Consider the following 24,004-nt stretch of genomic DNA (forward strand, 5'->3'; position numbering starts at 1 on the left):
GAACAAGGGAGCCTGGAGCACTGCGAACACTCTGGTCACATTCTCATCCAACCACCAGGTAGCACAGCGAGAAAACACAGCCACAAACTAACTGTGGAAGTAACTGAGCTTCAATCCCTGGTAACATGGCAAGCACATGATTAGAGAAGCAGCCAAAACATTCAACATTTATTTCTCACCCTCTTTTAAGATCTGTCCTTATTTTTTGACAAAGAAAAATAAGAGAGCATAAAAATGTAAACAGAGGCCAGGTGCTGTGGCTCATGCCTGTAATCCCAGCACTTTGGGAGGCCAAGGTGGGAGGATCACTTGAGGTCAGGTGTTTGAGACCAGTCTGACCAACATGGGAAACCTCGTCTCTACTAAAAATACAAAAATGAGCTGGGTGTGGTGGTGCACACCTGTAATCCCAGCTGCTCGGGAGGCTAAGGCATAAGAATCACTTGAATCTGGGAGACAGAGGTTGCAGTGAGCTGAGATCATCACGCCACTACACTCTAGCCTGGATGACAGAGTGAGACTCTGTCTCAAAAAAAAAAAAAAAAAAAAAAAAAAAAAGGGTAAATAGTGAGCAAAATATATCACATTCAGGGATATATTCTGCTTTTGGAGGAAAAATAAATTCTTTTCTTTTTCATTGATCTTTTTCATTGACTATTGAAATAAATATGTATTCCCTTACTACCAACTAACATGAAGAAAAGCAGTCCAAAAATGTGTTAGATATCTGCACAACCCTGTAAAGACTCAGAATGTGGTTACAAATAAGCTACATTTAAATTCATAAAAGCTCACAACTAGGACTGCTGCGACTGGAGGACAATGACTGTCTGGCTTCAAATCTTATCACTCACATAACCACCTCAAAAGACACAAAAACATGCTGTGCAAACAAATCTACAGGTGACTCAAACCTTCAGCAGTATAAGGAGACAGCGGGTGTCATGATCTTTATGTTTCCTGTAAGCAGAAGCCAAATTCCAAGAGTTCTCTCCACCCGCCTGCTACTGCAAACCTGAGCATGTGCACAGTATGAAAGGGGAAGTTCTTAAGAAGAACAGAGGCGTGTGGAGAAGTCAGAAAAAGCACAGGGAAACACATCCCTCCAAAGAGAAAGTTAACCTTCAATGCCAAAATACTAAATATGGATCTGAAATTTAAGGATCAGAGCACCAACTAAAGGCAAAGGAACTTGAAAGTAAGCAGGACCATTCCTCACCCATCAGACTGGCACAAATTAAAGGTACCACAACACATTCTGTTGGCAATTCTGTGGAAAACAGGCAATCTCATACACTGTTAGTGTGAAAGCAAAATACAGGAGAATTGTTAATATCTCACAAAACTACACAGGCATTAACCTTCAACCCAGTAATCTCACTTCTAGGAATTTATCTCAAAGATACACCTTGAACAATATTCATTACTATCATTGCAAAGTATTGGAAACCATGTAAATATACAAACATAAGAAACTGAATGAATAAACTATCATATATATACACAATGGAGTATTCGATGGTGGTAAAAAAATGAAGAGCTTACGAACTGATATGGAGTGATTTCTAGGAGATATACTGAAGCGAAAAGAGCAAAGTGCAAAAGAGCATATACAGACTATCACCTTTAAAAAATGAGAAAGGGGAAATATATATATTTACATACAGTCACATGTCACTTAATGACAGGGATATGTTCTGAAACACGTGTCATTAGGTGATTCTGTGATTGTGCAAACATCAGAGTGGACTTACACAAACCTAGACAGTATAGTCTACTACACACTCAGGTGATATGGTGTCGCCTATTGCTCCTAGGCTACCAACCTGTACAGCATGCTGGTGTACTAAACATTGTAGGCAACTGTAACCCATTAGTATTTCTGTATGTAAACATAGGAAAGGTATAGTCAAAGTACTTATTATAATCTTATGGGAACACCTTAGCATATGCATGCAGTCCCTCACTGACCAAAATACTGTTATGCAGTGCGTAACTGTGTATACACATACATACATATATAGATATACATAGGTAAAACGGTGTGTGTGCATGCTTATATATCTTCACCAGAAGAAACACAAGAAGAATAAACTGTAAAACAATGACATTTATTACCTCCAAGTGGGGAGTGAAAGGTGTGGGGAGGCAGGAATGTCAAGGATATGGGAGGAAGTAACACCTCTGAGTATACAATTTTTGTATAACTTAACTTTTAGCAACATGTAAATGTTCTATATATTTAAAAAATGAAATAAAATTCAATCAAAGGACAGGGTGAGGGGAATCTTAAACTGACACAAATGAGCCCCACTCTATTCCAAAGGAATCTCAGTTTCCACTAAAAGGGAGTGAGAGAGAGAATCCAGGCCACACACGGACAGTGCTTGACTATACACCTTCAGACTTGGGGTGGGGAGCAGGTGGGAGGGGAAGGCGCAAGAATGACCTTTCAGTGAATTTGTTTTTTTGAACTTGTACAGGCAAAGCAAATGTAAAACTATTTTAAACATATTTGGGGACTAAGTGAGAAATAAATATATTGATATTGTTGAGAGGAAAGATTCTTACTGAGGAAGAAAGAACATAAATATAGAACAGGACAGGTAAGAAAGAACCTTGTGGGAATGGATTGGAAGTAGAAGTCACAGTGTCGGCTTGTTTCCTTTTCTTTCTTTCTTTTTGAGACAGGATCTTGCTCTGCTGTCCAGGTTGGAGGGCAATGGTGGAATCACGGCTCTCACTACAGCCTCAACCTCCACGGTTCAAGTGATCCTCCTACCTCAGCCTCCTGAGCAGCTAGGACCACTGGCATGTGCCACCACACCCAGCTAATTTTTTTTTTTAATAGAGATGGGATCTCACTATGTTGCCGAGGCTGGTCTCAAACTCCTGGGCTTGAGTGATCCTCCCACACTCGCCTGCCAAAGTGCTAGGATTATAGGTATCAGCACCACGCCTGGCCTATGATTTCTAAAACACATCCATATATGTGGACATATAAATATATGTGTACTGGAGATCCAAAGACATCCTGTAGCAATGAACACATCTAGTACCCAGTTGGTGTCTAATACTATTCCCCACTAAAAAGAATCAGGGTTCTTGGAGAAATGGCTGATTCTAGGACTGATACAGGGCCTGTACAAGATAAACCCTGAACAACTTGTTATGCTGGAATGAAAGGAAGTGCCCCCAAAAATGAAGGGGTATGTCACAAGAATACAGGAGCCAGCATGAAGGGGCCCCCCCTGGCCAAATCTGAGATAATCTAAGCACCCAAATAATTAAAGATGATAATGAAGAAAATACAAATACCTGAGTCTATATCAATAATAAGTAGAAACATAAGTAAACAGGAAAGGAGGGCTCTTGCTTAGAGTAAAATGCGAAGTACCTACTGGAGTAGAAAAAAAATCACCATTTTTTAAACACTGTAGTAAAGACTAGCTCAGGAAAGAATGATCAATGGATGCTAAATTTAGGGAGAAATTTTGATGAGAAGCAGGAATATTAAGAGTGTCAACCTATAGGTTGCTTATAGTTTCAAAGAAGAAATAGTATAGAAATCAGACATTTGATCAGGTGATCAAAATGTATATAATCAAGGAGGAACAGATGGATATTCTGAGCCTCCAGATGTGATGCAGTGAGGCAAACACAATATCACTTACAGAGTATCTTGGCCTGGGTGCACAACCTGCACCTAAACATGAGGACATATCAGAGAAACAAAAATGAGGAGGATTCTATTTTTTAAAACAGTACTATATACTCTTCAAAAATGTCAGTGTCATAATAGACAATACATAGCTGTGGAAATGTTACAGATTAAAGGAGACTAGAGACACACAACAGGCAAACATAATGCCTGATCCTAGATTGGAGGGGAAAGAAATGACAAAAAATAATTATTAGGTTAATTCACAAAATACAAACTAAAGTATGTAGGAGGTAACGGGTCACAATGTACACAAGACATTCTTAAAGGATTTGAGAAAAAAAATGTTTTATATACATACATACACACACACATCTGTGCATACACACACACTATGTATGTGAGAGAGAGAACAGGCACATGTACAATAATAACGCAAATGCTGGATCAAAATGTTAACAACAGGTGAATCTGGTTACAGACATTAACCAGATATTCTATGCACTGTTCTTAGTGTGCAACCTTTCTGTAAGTTTGAAACCATTTCCAAATAAAATATTTTAAGTACATATTTACAGTTTTTTAAAAAATCAGAAACTGTAAATGTCATCCCAGACACTTAGGTTCGAGAGTTCTTAGTAATTACCCACGTCAGAAATGGTACAAGTGTATTAGCATAGTCTCGCAAAGATTTTTCTTGATATCTACTATGCCCAAACTACACAAAATTCTTACAGCATTTCCACTCTTTAAGTTGTGGTGCAGAGAGAGGGAGAGAATGCCCACAAGCGCCTATGCAACAGACAGGCAGATAGACTCAGAGGGCGGAAAAGGAAAAAAGAAAGTATAATTTTAAACAAATCGAACAAATAAAACTAGGCTTTTAAAAGGTTACAAAATAGCATAGTTCTATATGTTAAGAAAAATCCATCTCTACCAGTTAGATGAGAAATAACCTTTCATATGACAGAATTAGCTCTACTGAATGCTTAAAGGACTTTAATCTGAAATAAACATGTCCAATTCTAACAAAGCTGTTAAATTCAATAAATTCTAATGCTGAGCTAGAGAGGAAAATTACTTCAAAGAATATCATTCAAGTTTTGTGTGTGTTGCGGATGAAGGCATGAAATATGCATATGTAACAATTATAAGAACTGCACTAGAACCAGAAAAAAAATAGCTAATATAGACAAATTATAAGGCAACGGTATAATGCAATATTATTAATGTTTTAAAAATTCCTTACAGAAAAACTTCCAAATGTGAAGACCTGTCCATCCATTAAAAGTACTGCCGTATGGTTGCTGCCTGCAGTGACTTGTGTGCTAGGGCCTGGCAATGCTTGAACAAGAGTGGGACATCCCCTAGGTTAAAAAAAAAAAAAAAAAAGTAAGTCAATTTCTTACAAAACTCAACTAAAATAAAAACAATAAGTAAACAATGCAATAAGGAGTAGAAAAGATAAAAGGCACTAATAAGAATATTCAGTAAACATTTAAGTGCTAAACACCTATCTCCATTCCAGGTACTAGGTAAACAAAGATGAAAAAGACAGTTGCTGACTTTAAGGAGATCATCAGAAAGATCTTCTAAATGTAATTATTCTAATTATAGACACATAATTTTTAATATTTCTGAAAAACTGGTGCTACATTTATTTTTAATCTGGTACTCTGTATACTGACTGGCCTGTTAGAGATCTTTATAAATATTTATTGGATGAAATAAAGATCACGTAATGCCTTAACAGAAATTCAATCCAGGAACTAGACGAAATAATGTTATGATCCCCTTTTCTAACTTTTATCACTAAGCTATAAGTTTAGATCTTAGAATCATAGTTAATGAGGCAAAACACAGTATCATGAGAGGCATTAGAGCAGTGACTACAAGCTCAGGATTTAAAGCTAGAGTGGCTGGGTGTGAATCCTGGCTCCCCAACTTAATAATAATGTGACCAGACTTCGAACAAGTTTTTCATTCTTTTTGTATTCCAGTTTTCTCTTTATCACATGGAAAATACTAACAAACAGTGTCTACCCCCACAGAGTTCCTGTGAACAATAAAGAGGCCCATACAGGTCAATGTGTGCCAGACATTGCATCAGTGTCTGCCACACAGTTAACACTTAATGAACAGTAACTATTATGATAAATGACATCCTAGTATCCTTTCCTACTTTTAATAGCCATTTTTAGTAACCATTATCTGTAATTAGAAAAACAACCATTATAGAAATAGTCCACACATAGTAGGCGAGCTCTGCTTTTCAGACAATGTAATTGTGACACTTTAAATTTTAAAAATTATACAAAATATATATTTTTAGTGATTATTGAGACTGCAATGAAAAACGAATTGGAAAAGGGCAAGACTAGCAGCTGGAAACCTAGTTAAGAAAATGTTATAGCAGTTTGGGTAATTTATGATGAAGGCCTTAACTAGGAGCAGTGCAGAGTGAAAGAGATGGTGACTTTGATAGCTATGTAAGGAACAGAATTGAGGAAACTTGGCAGATGATTGATATGGGGCAAGGAAGTTTTTTTGCTTAAGCAACAGAGTATAGTGGTAATATTCACTTAAGCTGTAAGAATGAATGAGATCTAGGAAGACTCTGAGAGAGAAAAGAAGAGATCCTAATTTCCTTTATGAGTATCTTCTAACATTTTAGATATAGACAGAGGAAGAAGAGCTCACAGACATCTAGAATAAACCACACAGGAAGAAAGAACTCGAGGAGACTCACTGGAGGAGTAGGTTTCAAGCATGGAAAATAAAGCACATGCCAAATGCTCTAAGGAGACATACAACTAACCACTCGATTTAGCAGAAGGAGGTCTCTTTGGTGGAAGCAGGTACCACACTGCAGCAGGTAAGGAGTCAGAGAATACACAAAGTAGCTCTAAGTATCCCAGGACTAAACGGGAAAAGAAAGGAGAGCCAGCAGCTCAAGGAAAAATGAAGCTGAAGGAGAGGATATATTTTTTTTAATGACAGAGATTTCAGGAAGTTTAAAAGGTTACTCAAGATAAAGACACTAAAGACAAAGGTTAGAGAGAAGACAGGAAACAGAAATAGATCTCTAAGGAAAAGTCAGCTAGGTTTCACAGCATGGACATGACAGGTTCCTCTTTAATTGTAATAGGAGGAAAGCAGCAGAGAAGTGGTATGGATACAAGTAGGTTTGCAGGGTTGGTGGGCTGAATAATTTCTTATATTTGTTGCAGTGTACACGGAGGTCCTATGCTAAAAGGAGGAAGCAGGAGAGTGGAGAGTTTGAAGATTCAAGAAAAGGTGTGGTGGTAGATGGAACAGATACATACTAAGAGCAGGAGTTTTCAACTCGGATATAAAGGACTTCCAGGAAGTCCATGAGTAAGCTTCAAAAGATCCCTTAAATTTGCAAGCAAATTTTTAAGTGTATATTCTTGTATATTTCTGGATAGAGACCCATGTCTTTCATCAAACTCTCAAAATGTATTAAGTCAAATAGTTCAATACTACACAACCGGAGGGTTAAAGACCATTGTAGAGGAACTGGTTGAATTTGGAAATTATGTATCAATCTGCATAGGTATTTCTTACCTTCCAGAAGCCTAAGAGTAGGCATAGGAAATATTAACAGATTGATTCATGCTTGCGGTTTTATCATGTCCTAGTACCATGACCAAGAAGGCCAGGCGCGGTGGCTCAAGCCTGTAATCCCAGCACTTTGGGAGGCCGAGACGGGCGGATCACGAGGTCAGGAGATCGAGACCATCCTGGTTAACATGGTGAAACCCCGTCTCTACTAAAAAATACAAAAAAAAAAAAAACTAGCCGGGCGAGGTGGCGGGCGCCTGTAGTCCCAGCTACTCGGGAGGCGGAGGCAGGAGAATGGCGTGAACCCGGGAGGCGGAGCTTGCAGTGAGCTGAGATCCGGCCACTGCACTCCAGCCTGGGCGGCAGAGCGAGACTCCGTCTCAAAAAAAAAAAAAAAAAAAAAAAAAAAAGAAAGTAGGAAAATTGAAGAAATTGGTAAGAGTATAGGTGAAGAAATTAAGCAATAGTCTTTAACTTGAGTAGGACATAAAGTTTAAAAAGGGTAAAAAAAAGAGTAAAAAAGTAGAGGGTTGTGGGGCATAAAGTCAAAGGGAAGTAAAGTAGGGCTGCAACACAGAAGAAGAAAGTATCATTAGATTATGGATATTTAAACTTGAGAATTCAGAGTCAGAGCTGTGTTAGATCCAGCATGGGTTCACAGAACTTCCTCTGTGAATGCAGAAATACAGATGTAAAGGTAAGAATGCTGTATGGGACCATTCATGTGGACACCAACATCACTCATGTCTGTAACAAGACTCAGGGTAAGAAAAAACTCTGAGTCAGATGCTAAATTTTCAATGAATGAAAGGCAGTGACTAAAAGGTAGGTAGGTAACAACAGGAGAGGAGAGAGGAATGGCCATGCTGCAGAAGAGCAGTAGTTTTTCACTTGAGGATGGAATAATACAGATAGGAACAACAGTGGAAAGGAAAGTGGTTCTCAATTCTCAGTACAGAAAGATTTTGCAAATGATTACCACTTCCAAGGGCCAAAAGTGGAACTAATCCCCTCACAGAAGCATCCAGTCCAATGCAAACAAGAAACTGAAGGGAGAATTCCTGTAACAGTTTACTCATCTGCAATTTACAAATTGCTTTCACATACAAAATGTGAAATTGTATCACCACTGGGATAACTGTACCACTGATGATCAAAATAACTCTATGGGGAGATCTGAAGAGTTTGAAAGATTTTCTCAAGAATTGGTGGCAGGTCTTCTAGTACATAGTCTTCAAACTCTTTAAATGATAGTAGAGTCCATTCATTAAATTACTTGAAAAACAGAGGAAGAACAGAAAGAAAAACTGTTTGTATGTGTGTATGCATGTGTGCACAACAGGCACTTTACACACATCACATTAATTCTACAACAATCCTATAGGATATGAAAACTAAGGCTTAGAGAAATTATAGTCACACAGTTGATAAGGAGTGAAGCAAAAGAGCTGAACCTTGGCTCTACAGTTCCAGGTTTGATGACTGTGTAGCACATGAGTGCACAGGAGGATAGGAGAGCAAGAAAAGGATGAAACTCAGAAACACTGTAAGAATTATAAAAATTCTGCTGGAAAAGAGAATAAAAGCAGCTAAACTATACAGTTTTACCCCTAATTTACTAAACATGGTAAAAGAATTTGAAATGCAGAAACTGAAGAGCACACTAAACAAACCAAAAAAAGAGGGCTGGCAGACACTTCCTGACTGAATATATAAAAGCCCTCATCGGCTTTTTGACATTCACTTTAAAAAGCAGCAATAGGAACAACTAACATTTACTGAGCACTAACTACAGGCTAGGCTCTGTGCTAAATCATCTGTGTCATTTCACTGGATTCTCACACAATCTTATGTGGGAGAGAGACTTATTTCCATTTAATAGAAGAAGAAACTGAGGCACAAGAAGATTAAGTAACCTTGCCAAGATCATACAGCTACCAAGTAACAGAATCAGGACCCAATCTAGAGACCGAACTTGGTCACTCTGGCAATATAACACATTAAATAAAGAGAATATCAACAACATTTTTCCATTTTCATTATCATGCACACCACAATATTGATCTTAATCAACACATTATTAAGGTGTGCTATACCATAAATTCCAGTTAACAGCTCTTGATTACTAGAGACTTTTCAAAAATATTCTCCAACTGTAACCCTTTATTTCAATTATCTGTAAATATTTTGCTTTGTTGTAGTTAATACATATGCTATAGAAGCTTTGTTCCTCCCAACATTGTTCCTCCACAGACGTAATCAATTCCTTTCTGAATTAATAACAGAGTTCTTGGCTGCTCCTTTGCAAGTCCCACAAAGGTCCAGACAAACAGGGTAACTGAGTGCTTAAGACTGAAGCAGTCTTGATGAATATCTAATCCACCAGGCACAGTATATAGGTATGACTACTGCATTATCCATTTTAGCTCTGCCCACACTTCATGCAATCAGTCTTTCAGTTACCACTCAATGGAACAAGGACCAAAACATTCCATGTTGGAAAAGAACTTTGAGCAGTTAAAACAAATCCCACCAGTGTTTAATCTTAAGAAATTATAGTTACATGGTTGGTAAGAAGTGAAGGGCTGAACCTTGCCTCTACAGTTCCAGGTTCTACGACTATGTAGCATCTACCAGTTACTACACCACTGTGTAGATCCCACCAATGTTTAATCTTGATAAGAAACTCTGATATTTTGTTTCAACATTAAATGCTATCATACTTCATGAAGATGATAAATTCAAGCTATTTAAAATAGGGAGCATATCACTACAATATTATCACCTGAGGAAGTCTGGCCTGAAACTGCCCTGTATCTTTTCAGACTTGGGAATCAAAGAATTGTGTTCACTGTTATAACCAGGACCACGAAGTCATGTTTTTAGGTAATCTCTTCATTTTAAAAGCTGACATGAACACCTTCCCTCTCAGTCGCCATCACACCTCAGTGCAGAGTGGAAGGATGTTGTGCTCACGCTGCTCCTTCTTCTGAATGTCAAGTGCAGAGTAAGATAACATAACCTGACTATAACATGGCCATGCTTTTCACTATTTCCCTTTCCACTCTGGCAAGACCACGAAATACTGCTATTTGCCAATTATTTTCTGTGAAGTGCCCTCTTTGCTGCATACATGACTGAGATCCCATCTTACCTAACTGCAATGCACCTTTCCCAGTTTCTACGGCTCACAAAATAACCAACAGCTAAATAACAACAACAATAGCCATGATGATACAAATAAACCCTCTTCTTCTGTGTCCCAACTCTCAAATGAGAAACAGAACAAAACGTTGCCACGTTCTTCCCCACACAGATTACAGTCATCCCTCAACATCCATGGAGAATTGGTTCCAGGATCCCCTGCAGCTACCGAACTCCATGGATGCTCAAATCCCTTATATAAATTGCCATAGTACTTGTACATAAACTAGGTACATCCTCCTGTATACTTTAAAACATCTCTAGGTTACTTATAATACCTAATACAATGTAAACACCATGTTAATAGTTGTTATACTCTGTTGTTTAGGAAATAATGACAAGACAAAAACATATGTACATGTTCAGTACAGATGTAATTATCATAGGCTTAACTATGTTTTCTGTCAAGATTGATGGAATCCACAGATGCAGAACCCACAGGTACAGAGGGCCAACTGTAATTACAACCTAGATTCAGCCTCTGCATTTCAGTAATGTTACTCAATTGCAGAGCAAAATATCAGTTGGCATCTAACACCTGTGACAGTAATTGCTCAACCCTGTTGATATTATGTCATATCCAGCAGACACATCTGATAAAGTAATTCTGCCAAAGACATCTTTGCTCTTTGCAAGCATGATATTCATCATTAAGTATTTGTGATTGTGATAGTTTTACAAACCTCTTGATAGTAGTATCAATTTTGTTTCACTTGTGTTTTTAACAAGAAGTTCAACTCAATGATATCTCAATAGTCTCTTATCATTAGGAACAAAATTCATAAATGTAACTCAGGACATTCCCTTTCATTGTCATTTTTTAATGCAGTGCCCATGGATCTGACCCTGCCTCAGCTCGAGGGGTAGAGAGTGGTTCTTATCCTGGATACATATAGAATCTGGGGATCTTTTAGAAAAAAACTGATGCTGCCATCCTATCAAGGACCACTACCCACCCCTGTCCCATCTACAAGCCTTCCAACACACACATCTCTCAGAAATGCTGGATGTAGAATCCATGTATGATATTTTTTCAAATTCCCTAAGTAATTCTAATATACAGCCAGGGTTAAGAATCACTAGTATTTACCATGTAAATGACAGAATTCCATCCTTGCCACAATAGTAGGGTGAGTTCAAGACACAGTAACAACATTGAATTTTATTTAATGATTACATGAAGAGAAGTTCTCTTTCTTTCACTGTATGTATAGGAGAAACCATAAAAGTCTTCACTTGATTCACACTGTGACTACAAGGAAGAATAAGGCAGAGTAGAGGGTCAAAAAGGCGAGTTTTTGCAGCAAAGTGAATTGCTGAGTGAAGTCTGGCTTGAAGCTGCTCTGTATCTTTCCAGACTTCATAAATACTCTTGTTTCCATGGTGAAACAGCCACAGCCACAGACCACTCACATCTCCTTCAAGACAATCTGCTACAAAGAGCAGAGGTAACTATTATAACAGCCTCAGGTGCTGTCCCTTTGGATGCATGAGGACATTCGTACCCTGGGGTGTTACCAGCTGTGACTGGTGAAGGTATGAATGTTGGTCTATTCCTGCCCAATGCAGGACCCTTCCAAAGGTATCCTCGACTTGGGGACACATCACTGGCCTGGCTAAAACTCTCTTAATGCTATGCTGTAACTTAGACTCCTCCCACCCAATTCTTCCTTCTCTTTCTCCTTTCACAGGGTCAAAACTATATCGTATCCGAAAGTGTTCCCTGTCTGTGCTTGTGCTTTTCCCCTTTATCTTTTTCACAGGAGTTTTCCCCTAATAAATTATTTGCACATCTAATCCTGTCTTGGCATCTGCTTCCTGGAAGACCTGAACAAATAAAGATGGATTTTCTATTACTTTTGACCAAAAGTATTCTGACTGCATTATGTAGAATACAAACTCAGCTGCTGTAATGACAGACAAGTAAGAGGGACTTCAAGATAGAAGTTATTTCTCACGCAAGAAGCATGCAATTGTAAGAAGCTGATGAGGCAGTTCATGGTGTCAGAGACCCAGTCTATTCCTATCTTATAGTTCTGCCATTCTCAATACACAGTCTCCAACTTATCTCTATGATGACTTCTTTAGTTTCTGCTACCACGTATTCATTCCAGCCAGCAAGCTGGGAGGAGAGAAGGGAAAATGGAAAGGTATACTTTTTCCCTTTAACAGCAAGATTCCGAAGTGGCACCTATCACTTAAGTTCACATGGCCACATCCTGCTGCAATGGAGGCTGAGAAAGGGAATCTTTAGCTGCATGATCATGTCACAAACTAAAACTCCACTACTAAATGAAGTAGGGATATTAGGAAATTACTACCAGTCACTCTACTACAATTAGTTATTTGCTATTTGCAGTAAGTCAAAATAGTTACTCAGAGAGACCAATAGGTTCTGTTAAAAAATTATTCAAAAGCTTCAATGGCTGCATGTTATTAGACCAAAATTTCAAAACAGATATCAGGAATATGTTTGAATCCATTGCTGACATTTTTAAAAAACACAATTCACTATCTTTTCTACTGCCATGCACAGCCTTTAAAAAGATAACTGCTAAGAATATAGTGATATTTTGTGACAATCGTAATCACTTTCCTATTTAAAATATGTATCAACTTTTCTCCTGAAACTACAAAATCCTTTATCCCCACAAAAGCACTCAACTATGAGATCAGAAACCACCCAATAATTCACGGGCCACACTTTGCAAAGCAGTGGTATAATATTATTTTAATTATAGAAATATATATTTAAAAAGAGAAAAGAAAGAAAAAAGAAAGAAAAGAGAAATGAAGAAAAAATAACTCAGGATCTTCAAATGAAAAGTTAGCAAGTACCTGGAGTTGACATCTCCATGTCCTAGCTGCCCATGCTGCCCATAACCAAATGTATAGACATCTCCATTTTCCATTAAAACCACTGAAACCAAAACACACAGCTTTACTTTTTCATTATATTATTTCATTTTACACTTCTATCATAACTATACTAAAAGCAGTGTAATTTTCACTATTTAAGATTTATAGCACCATTAAAAATAGGTAACTGAAGGACAAATTTATGTTTAATGAGAAATTAATTTTAGTTCTGCAAAATATTTTTGTAGGTCATATAAATGTATGATTTTTTTGTAATACATACTTAAAAATTCTTATAAATGCCATTTAATAACATTAATTCTTAGTAACACACTGGTTCAGGTCAACTGCAAAATCTTAATAATGAGTAACTACATATAAAATATTGTTCTCTCCTATCTAGGATTGGAGATCTGCACAATTACGTACAACATCAATGAAAGAGCAGAACTTTAATATCTGTTAATGCCTTATCAAATAATCTTCAAGGAAGGAATTTAACATTTTTCATTTTTATAAAGGCTGAACGGTACAGCATAAGCTAACCCAAATGCCAATAATTTACTAAGAATTTAATTATTTTCTACATTTTAAGAAAGTAAATTTGCTGACATACATTTATCACTGAACATTAATAAAATAAGGGAACATGTTACAAAAACCGCAGCATTCTAGAATTGAAAGAGATTTAAGGGATTATTTCATCTTCAAAAATGTCTTGAATTATAAAAGAAGTCCACAGGAAGATAGACTACAAGTCTCTAGACAAGTACTTGTTCTATCATGCCACCATTGTTTAAAGAGATTCTGTAATAAATACAAAGATCTTACAGATTTGAGAGATTGCCACACTATAGCTTTTGACACACAGTTAACAGGCTATGTTAATCAAATCTGAACAAATAAGTTACTTAGCACAATTGTAAAAATGCAGTTATACCCTAAAGTTCCAGCTGCTACCTGAATGGTGAAATCCACAGCTGACTTGGACTGCCCGGAGCTCACAGTCAAATCGCACAGAGCCTGGAGGGTATGTTGTGATTTTGCTTGCATCCTTTTCGCCTCTTTCTCCACTTCCATCTGCAAGTGTTATAATTTGTGAATTATGAATAATTAAGCCATTATTCATCTTCAAAATAAAAATTTAAATCAGTTTATTATGGAAGAACAAGAGAAAAATGTTAAAAGGAACAAGCAAGAAGAATCTGTAGCTGTTAGAAGTGATAGATCAAGAATCTACCTGCAAAGAAGCAATTTTGAAAAGACAGACTATATACCTCCATTTGTGAATATCACTGAATTAATAAAAACAGAGATAAAAATCTAGTTATGGATAAAACCTTATATAATAAATGGGTCATTAGGTTATAGAAATAACAAAATTTAAAATGTAACAGTTTATATGGGAAAATTTAGTTTGCATAAAAAATTACTGCATGCAAAGTCATTTAACAATTATTTTAAACTTAGTGATATTGTTAGTACTAGCCATTTTTTAAAAATTGCTAATGGATTCACAAGTGACTTAGATTTCCTAAACAGATCTTAGAAAGGCTACACTGTCCACCAGTATTGTGAAACTCAACTGAACTTTTCAAAATGTATAAAGACCAAAGAGCTTTATTCAATATATTGCAGTTCAATGGCCTATTCTTATTCATGTTTCCTGTGCCACCATCACCTTCGGCCATATTGCTTTGTGGTTGTCTCCCTGTCCCCAATCACTACCCTCAACCAAACCTTTTTTCTGCTTTCATTCCTTCTTTCCTCCTCCCTTCTTATAATTTCCTTCATTTAGCTTGCTTCAAGCCTTTTCTCTACCCTGGTTTTTGCAATCCAACTTTGAATTTTCCAACAATCTAACCATAGCATCAAAAACCACATTCCAGAATATAAAAATTTTTGTTTGGAATGTGTAAATAACAACAACTTACTTCTTCTAATCACAATGTATTTCTCCTATACATCACTAACATATGACCTTTATATCATCAAGATTCAAATTCCTTGTACACAGAATAAATGTAAATCTGGAAGGAATTTCACAAGTTCAACTAGTCTAAACCACTCTCGGGTGGTATAGCAACTCTAAACAAGTGTGTATTATATGAAGATACATATGTGAATCTACAGACACACACTTTTTATTCTGTATTTTCATTGTGCATTTTAGAATGTTAAACAGAATAATAGTAAATCATTTTGTGTTTATTCTTTTTTTATCTAACCTTTAGTAACATCCAGGTGAGACAAAATCCACCTACATTATTACTTTCATTTCCATAACTAAATGACTATGATTTCAAAAAGCCTGAAACTCTTTATGACACTAGGACAGTAAAATCTCACTAATTCGGAATAACATAGAACAGGTAGGCCTGTGTGGCTCACTGGAAGTCTTAATCATACAGAACACTGAAGTAAAAATTCAGTTTTGTTACCTTCAAGCAGTACAGATTACAGATTAAACTAAATGCTACAATAAATAGAGTGTGGTTACCTACATTATATTTCAAAATAGGCCAATATTACATTTAAAATGTACCATAAACATAAAAGTCCTTTAACATACAAGAATTAACTGCTGGACCCAGAGGCTGAAGGCACGTTGAAGGAATCCTTCATTTCTTGAGCCCTTGGTTTGAAAAGCTAGTGATTTTAGACAGGTTTCCCCTTATAAGTATGACCCTGAAAATTCAGAGGAAGAAATTATTTTGAATTTTTTACTCAAAAAAGATCACAAATACTGCATCTCAAATATCATAAATTCAGAATTAGTGAGAGGTTTTACTATAATAGGATGAAGAATATAATTCCTCTTCTGCTAAATTATCTAATGTGGGTTTGCCAAATTAAACCAAAGAATGGATGGACTAAACACACACACACACACACACACACACACACACACACACACACACACAGCATTTAGTTTCACTCCATCCAAGATAAAATATGCTCAGTTCAAAGTCTCCTCATGTTGGAAAGATAGTGGAATGGTAAAATATATGCAAAGGCCTACACACACACACACACACACAAATATGTATCTTCCAAAGGCTATTTAATAAGATGCCAGATGTAAAGAAATGTTACAGCTTTATCTCAATTGGTAAAAATGTCTAATTATTAAAACCAAATGAGATTTAACATAGGAAATACATTGCATTCATACAATTCTGCCAGACTTAAACATTTCAAGTATCATTCCACTTTATATAAATGTATTGATGCCTAGTTAGAAGGTTTTACCTTTGAATTTAGCATTTCGTCTCCTCCGTTGAGTAGGAGATTAAATATAGGCATAAATCCCACAATAGAGACATAGCATCAGAGAAAGATATTTTCTTTTGAAGGCTGGTAATTTACTGAATACAACTACAATGACTAAAAAAGTAGCAGCTATTATTTAGAGGTCAAAATAATACTAGAACATTTTGTTCATTGAAACAAACTATATCTGTACAAAACTACTTCTCAATTATTATAGATAGTGAAAATCTTACAAGTAAAAAAATTGAGATGAGGGTCTTAATATCAGTGGCAGTGGCAGAATTAAAATATATATGTATATGGTATTTGATGTCAAAAATTGAGTATAATTCCTATAACTCAGACATTAATCAAAGTTTATCAAAGAAAAAAGGCACTTAATAAGCGGCCAAAAAATTAGTGCAAATTCCAGAACCAGCAAGTGAATTGAGCAAGATTAATTCTGCTCAAGCTGGGCGTGGTGGTTCACGCCTATAATCTCAGGGCTTTGGGAGGCTGAGAAAGGCAGATTACTTGAGCCTAGGAGTTCAAGACCAGCCTGAGCAACATAGTAAAACCCTGTCTCTACTAAAAATACAAAAAACTAGCTGGGTGTGGTGGTGAATACCTGTAGTCCCAGCTACTTGGGCGACTGAGGTGGAAGAATCACCTGAGCCCAGGAGGTCAAGGCTGCAGGGAGCTGTGATCGTGCCACTGCACTCCAGCCTAAGTGATAGAGTGAGATCCTGTCTCCAAAAAAAAAAAAAAAAAAAAAAAAAAAATCTGTTCAAGCTCGTTATTCAGTAAAGTGTTAATGAGCAGCAATAAGACCAAAGCTTAGATCTATATAAAAAATTAAATATTGTCTGTCAAAACAAAATTGACAGATGTGAATAATCTTATAATTGGTCATTTAAGTATGAGCACATCTGTATTTTCCCTAAGATGAATATGTTGTGTGTGTGTGTGTGTGTGTGTGTGTGTGTGTACTATGTAACATTGAAACTACAGTAGCTACAAAGCCTTGGCAACTATGTAACTAAAATATTGTATGTATGTACACATTATATATAATTATATACACATATTTGTATACACAGAGAAAAAAGAGGGTTCAGTATCTAAGGAACTCTAACTTCTAAGTTTAATTTTTACTGAAATCTATACTTACAGAGGGTAATCCTACAGTTATGCATATAACAGAAACTACCACAGAACACAGTGAGTACTTTGAGCAAAATCATTAAAACAAATCAGCAAGGACAAAAGTAGTTGCAATTTCCTAAGCACTTGCTGTGTGCTAACTGAACACTGTAAACAAATACCACAGTGGATGAGTGCTTGGGGGTACTGGAACCTAAGAATTTGGATTGGAATCTTGGCTCTACCATTTGCTGGCTGTATGACAATTGGACACTGGACCTTTTGGTCCTAGCTTGCCTATCTATAATATAGTAACAATGACATATAACTCATCAGGGTCCCATGAGAATTAAATAAAATAATATATGAAAAGTGCTCAATCAATATTTACTATTGTTGCTTTCTTTAATGAATAAAGCAATCTGATGGTATAGGCATTCTTTGTCCATTTTACAGATAAAAAAATAAGGCTTGAAGGGTTAAGGGGTTAAGTAATCAGCCCAAAATCATAAACGGCACAACGAATTTGGAGTTTAATCATAAATAAGGCTCATGCATTTTACCACCACCAAATGGTTGAAACCTTAAATCTTTTGTAAAAATAAACTATGCATTTCATAAATCTCAAATATTGTACTTTAAGATAATTCTGAAAGAGAAAACAAATAATTTAATTAAAAATATTAAAGCTAATATTCATGGAGGATTTATATGTGCAAAGACTACGTGTGTGTGTGCAAAGACTACACACATATTTCAATCTTCATAGCAATACAATCAGTTAAGAATTACTGTTATTGTTTTTTAAATAAGAAAACTGAAGCCAAAGAGATTAAGACATTTTGCACAGCCATGTAGTTCTAGTAAATGACAAAATCAGAAATAAAATTGAAGCCTAATTCCAAAGGCTATGATATTTTCATCACACTGTAACATTTCCAAACAGAAAGTACAAAATAGACTCGGATGTTTATCCGTGTGTCTTCAGATTTTCACATCTGTCATTTTAAAATAGATTTTAGGACTATCTCTAAAACAATTCAGATGTTCCTAACTATGTATACTATTAACATATTTTTCTATGTAAGGTACTGAATAGCTGAAACAAATGTTAATTCTGTTTCAAATATAGTTTATGGGTGCATTTTAGAATAATTTACCGTATTTCAGATGGAATTGTACTTATTGATTCAGTCTATATACTCTATTTTGCCTTTAGTCAATATCTGCCTGTATAGGATGAATTCTGTGACCTCCTCTGAATTTTCTCCAATCACCCAGAAGTTCTCCAACTTTCCATCTTAGAACTTAGCCCTGTTAACAACGAATCCACAGTTCTTACTCTCCATACACTATCACAAAAAAGTCACAGTCTAAAAAAATTTTAACTATTAACATCCTATAATTTGTACCAACATAATTAAATGTAAGACAGAACATAACAATTAATACCATAAACTTCTAGTTTATCAGTAGATAAACTAGAAGATAAACTGGGTAAGGTGAAGAGAAAAATATATGTAGAAAAAGTACTTATCAAGACTATGAAAATATGTAAAGGTTGAGCATCCCTTATTTGAAAAGCTTGGGATCAGAAGTGTTTTGGATTTCGGACTTTTTGCAAATTTTGGAATATTTGCATATATGTAATCAGATATCTTGGGGATAGGACCCAAGTCTAAATGTGAAATTCATTGATATTTCATATACACAGTACTCACATAGCCGGAAGATAATTTTATGCAATATTTTAAACAATTTGGTGCAAGAAAATTTGTATACCCTGCACTATCAGAAAGCAAAGGTACTTCCCGCCACCCATGTAGACAAACTGTGATTGGTGTCACCATCATGCTGTGCATGGAAAAGCTTTATCACAGCTGAAGAGGGCCGAGAGGATTGTTTTTACTTAAGGACACTGAATAAGCTGTGTGCTGAGACTGCAACCTGTCACAGGAGGTCAGGTGTGGAATTTCCCACTTGGGGGCTTCGTGTTGGTGCTCAGATCTTGGAGCAATTCGAATTTTCAAATTAGGGATGTTCGACATGCCGTAAAAGTAAAAGCAGTGAATGGAGAGAGAATTAAATGACAAGCAGTGAGTGTAAATGGTTAGTGGCTGGAGGGAAATTAGTGAGCAGTAAATTAATACTCTTTACAAAAAAAAAACAAGGTACCAATTGATAAATTATTATTTGCATTGTAAATGTATTTGGGGAGTAAAAAGAGAAAACTATCTCACTCTCTAAAACCCTAAAATCCAATAAAACTGGTCCTACACTGTGACATTACAAAGTAGGTCCTCACAGAGTGGTTACCACAAGTATATAACGAAACTTGTTATAAAGTAACCCCCTGACAAACAAACTTTAAGGCTAGCTATCATTGAATAATTTGTTTTTTCACTGCAACCTCTGCCTCCCAGGTTCAAGTGATTATTGTGCTCATGCCTCAGCTTCCTGAGTAGCTAGGATTACAGGCATGTGCCACCACACTGGGCTTATTATTATTATTATTATTTGTATTTTTAGTACAGATGTGGTTTCACCATGTTAGCCAGGCTGGTCTCGAACTCCTGATCTCAAGTGATCCACCCCTCTCAGCCTTCCAAAGTGCTGCGATTACAGGCGTGCGCCACTGTGCCTAGCCTCACTGAATAATTTCTATAGCCAATCATTATGTGACATTGGGAAAAGTCTGCTTTAAATTTGTAACCTTGGTCTTCATTTAATATTTCATTTAAAAATCTGGAAAGAATAAAGATACTTGTCCATGAGATACTCACACGGAGCTGAAAAGGTTTTAAACTGTTTCATGAAATGTGAATATTTAACCTCAGGTAAACTATTGGGAAAACTTCACTTTCATATATTCGGGGGGAGAAAGAAACCAAAAAAAATCTGTTCTAATTGTGACATAGTAGAAATCATAAGAGATCAGACATTCTGGCAATAACAATTTCATTGCATACTCCAAATATTACTCCTTATATATATCTTTTCTTTTTGGAATCAGCTGTCTCAGGTTGAAAATTTCTTAAATATTTATGGCATTGTTAAAGCACTCAGTAAATAAAGCAATCACAAATTTTACTGTGGTTAATTGCATTAGATTTAAAACACTTCTTATTTCTGCAGAGTATATCTTAAGTTGTGCTCTATTTATACCTTTACTAAAGATGAGTTTTGTCTATTTTATGTTTTTGTTTTGAGTGGCAAACTGACAGACTGAAAGAGGCAGATCAAAATGAAGTTGATTAAACTATATTGCCTATGAAAATTTTTTTAAAATTACACTATGACAGTTTTGCAGCAAAAAAAAAAAAAAAAAGGATCCAAACATTAATTAGATTAATTTGTCCACATGGAAAGCATGTTTTAAAACTTCCTATTCTATTTTGCAGGACCTATCTTAGGCATTTAAGAAAATGGCAATTTTCAGTTGTGCTAGCCAAGGAAGAGCACTGGTTCAAAGGCCAGGATACAAGGCAAACATTTTATATAAATTTATAAATTCCTCGTATTAAATTCTTTCCTGATCTTAGCTGGCCCATAATTTGTGGTTTATAAGAAAATAAGCATGCTTTAAGAATATATTTAATTAACCCAGAACTCTGAGATCTCAAAGAACAATACCGAGCTAGATTCCTACTTCCTTACAGACTAGGAGAGCCCTCTGACCAATGCCAGGGATTAGAGAAAGTCTTCATGATTTGTGCTTTGCTTGCACTTATCTCTACTTAACCCACAACCATCAAATATTTGTATATTCATTTGTCGTATATGTGAATTTAATTAATAAACAGTGGAAAAGTGTAATGGCAGTCTTACTATCATCATTTAATAAACTGAATTTAGTAATATTGTTCATCCTAAAGCATATAAACAGCATTCAAAAAAGAATTGTAAAAGGCCAGATCAGTCATTAAAGAGCAAATAATAAAGGATGTAAGATAGAAAGCAATAATTTTTTCCACCTTCCCTTAATTTTTTGAAATTTGAAAAGAAATGGAAAAAATATATACTGTAAAATGTCTCCTTAATGAAAGCTAACAACAACAAAAAATGAAACAAGAAGCATGACAGTCACTGACAAATGGTACCACTTTCAGCATGTTCTTTCTCCTCAGGCTACATCATAATGATAGAAGCAAAGTAGAAGAATCAGGTTTGTGCATTTTCCCAGAGACAAAATTCAAATAAGTGGAAGAAATTGGGAAAGTATCCCACCTAGGTGATAAGGAAGACCAAATACCTTTGTGCTTGTCCCGTTTATGCTTTAGCTGTGCTGGATGGGATCTGAGTCTGGCTAGAGCCTGTTCTCGATGGTTCATAAAAATAGGACCAGCAAATACAAGGGGGCCTGAGGAGAAACATTTTGTATGTGCATAGAAAAACTCACAAAATGAAAACACTATAATGAACAAAAAATAATTCAAACTAAAAAGCATAAAAATTTATTCTTAATGGTTTTGGACATTATACTTTTCTTCCAATTTCCCCACTCCAGCTCCCCACCCCCACCCATAACCTACTCACCATTTCACATAAAAGTTAATACCTTAAATATAATTTATAAAGTACAAATCCCATCTTTTATACTTATATAATTATTGAGTAGTTACTAATAGTCTCAAATAGAGAATCGAGAAGTTCAATTTAAATCAATCAAATTATCTTACAAATACTTTTTAATATCATATATATTCAGAGTCAGTAAGCCATGTGTTCACTGAAGACAAATATCTTTCCCACTGAAACATAAAAAACTAATTTTTAAATTAACCATTACATTTTAACAAGGTCTTCCAGGTTTAATATTTGTATTAATCTTGCTACAAAACCAAAATAAAAATGTTACCAAGTTTACTACACATCATAGAGGTTAAGAAAACTAGATGATCAAAAACAAAACAAAAATGTCTATATTCTGCATATAGATATATGTACACACACACACAGACACACACACACACACACACACACACACACAGAGAGAACAAGAGAGAGACAGAAAGGAAGGAGCCTGGGCTTCATATTGATGGTAAAGGGGGCACCTAACCCAAATAACATTTTGGAAACATTTTTCATTAAATCATTTCTTCTAAAATGCCACTAGGTACATATATATACATATACAAATACATACCCACACAGGTTATAGTTCTTTTCACTTATATGGTATTTAAAGAAAAAATCTACAGCCAAATTTATTTTAATAAAATAAAATAAATCACTTTTCCCATTAACATTTACCTTGAAAAGAAAAATAAACTTAAGTTATAACTTAAAATTTTAGTTTTTTTCTTATACAGCAGAACTAAGTTTCCTTGAGTTTTAACAACATCAAAAATGTCTTCAAATTTGAAAACACTCTAAATTTGACAGGTTACCATTAACTGAAACAGGAATTATGACACTATATAAGCAATGAACATTTTTAATTAAAACAAGTTTTTTCATGATTCCCTACTGATCTTCAGTTTAATTAATTTTTCTAATGATGGGACAAATTAAGCCTATTGCCTTCTAATAAAATTTCATAAATGTCAAATTCAATACCAAAGTACCCTAAATTAAATGTACAAGTGGGTAAAGGAACCATATTTCAATTATGTTTCCAGATATAAACAAGAATGCAAATACCTCAAATTGTATGAAAAACCATGAATAACATATTCTATGACTACTACAGATAGAAACATGCTAATTTAATGTTAACAGAAGAGTAAGTTATTTCCCAGTAATGCAGTACCAATTATTTTCAAGCTAAGGTTATGCAAACTGAGTTCCATTTCTAAAATGTAATAAAATTGATATTTCAAATATGAACAAAATGCCTTATTTTCTTAACATGCATTATTTCTCAACTGTTACAAAGCAGACATGTAAATTACTATAAAAAGTATTTTTCAACTATATAAAAAAGTTATAGATATTAAGGTAATAATATTGTTATATTACCATTTTCTGATTTCTATGGTCTGTCTACAATATTGTTTGTCCTCATGAAAATACATTACACCCACACCCATTTAGTGTCTTGCTAAATTCAATCTTTTTAGAATCTTTTGATTTAAAAATCAAAAAGGCCCAGGGGCAATCATGTCTAAAAATTAAAGCAATTGGGTTCTAAAATAATATTGTATCCCATAGGCTAAAATAATGTTTCTTCAAATATAGCTGAGTCACTAATTTATTCACCAAATTTCCTGATAATCTTTTATTTAGCAGACACTAGGTGAAATGAATATAATGACAAAGATATAGGTCTCATTGGAACTCAGTCCACTAGGGGAAAAA

General features: G+C 35.4%; 1 protein-coding gene across 13 annotated transcripts in view; it reads right to left on the bottom strand.

The window, feature by feature from the left end:
• Positions 1–24,004, bottom strand: part of MYCBP2 (MYC binding protein 2) — a 290,113-nt gene that overhangs the window by 167,481 nt on the left and 98,628 nt on the right. For 11 of the 13 annotated variants that reach the window (XM_073014414.1, XM_073014413.1, XM_007960621.3 and 8 more), the window contains exons 18-21: positions 21,957–22,064; positions 14,270–14,389; positions 13,289–13,370; positions 4,911–5,028 (exon numbers count right to left, since the gene is read on the bottom strand). In XM_073014414.1, coding sequence (XP_072870515.1) covers positions 4,911–5,028; positions 13,289–13,370; positions 14,270–14,389; positions 21,957–22,064 — 428 coding nt within the window. Of the gene's footprint in view, positions 1–4,910; positions 5,029–13,288; positions 13,371–14,269; positions 14,390–15,881; positions 15,980–21,956; positions 22,065–24,004 lie in introns of those variants that run through there. The other 2 variants (XM_073014415.1, XM_073014412.1) reach the window with 2 other exon arrangements.

This window comes from Chlorocebus sabaeus, chromosome 3 (genome assembly GCF_047675955.1).
Source record: "Chlorocebus sabaeus isolate Y175 chromosome 3, mChlSab1.0.hap1, whole genome shotgun sequence".
Lineage (NCBI taxonomy): Eukaryota > Metazoa > Chordata > Mammalia > Primates > Cercopithecidae > Chlorocebus > Chlorocebus sabaeus.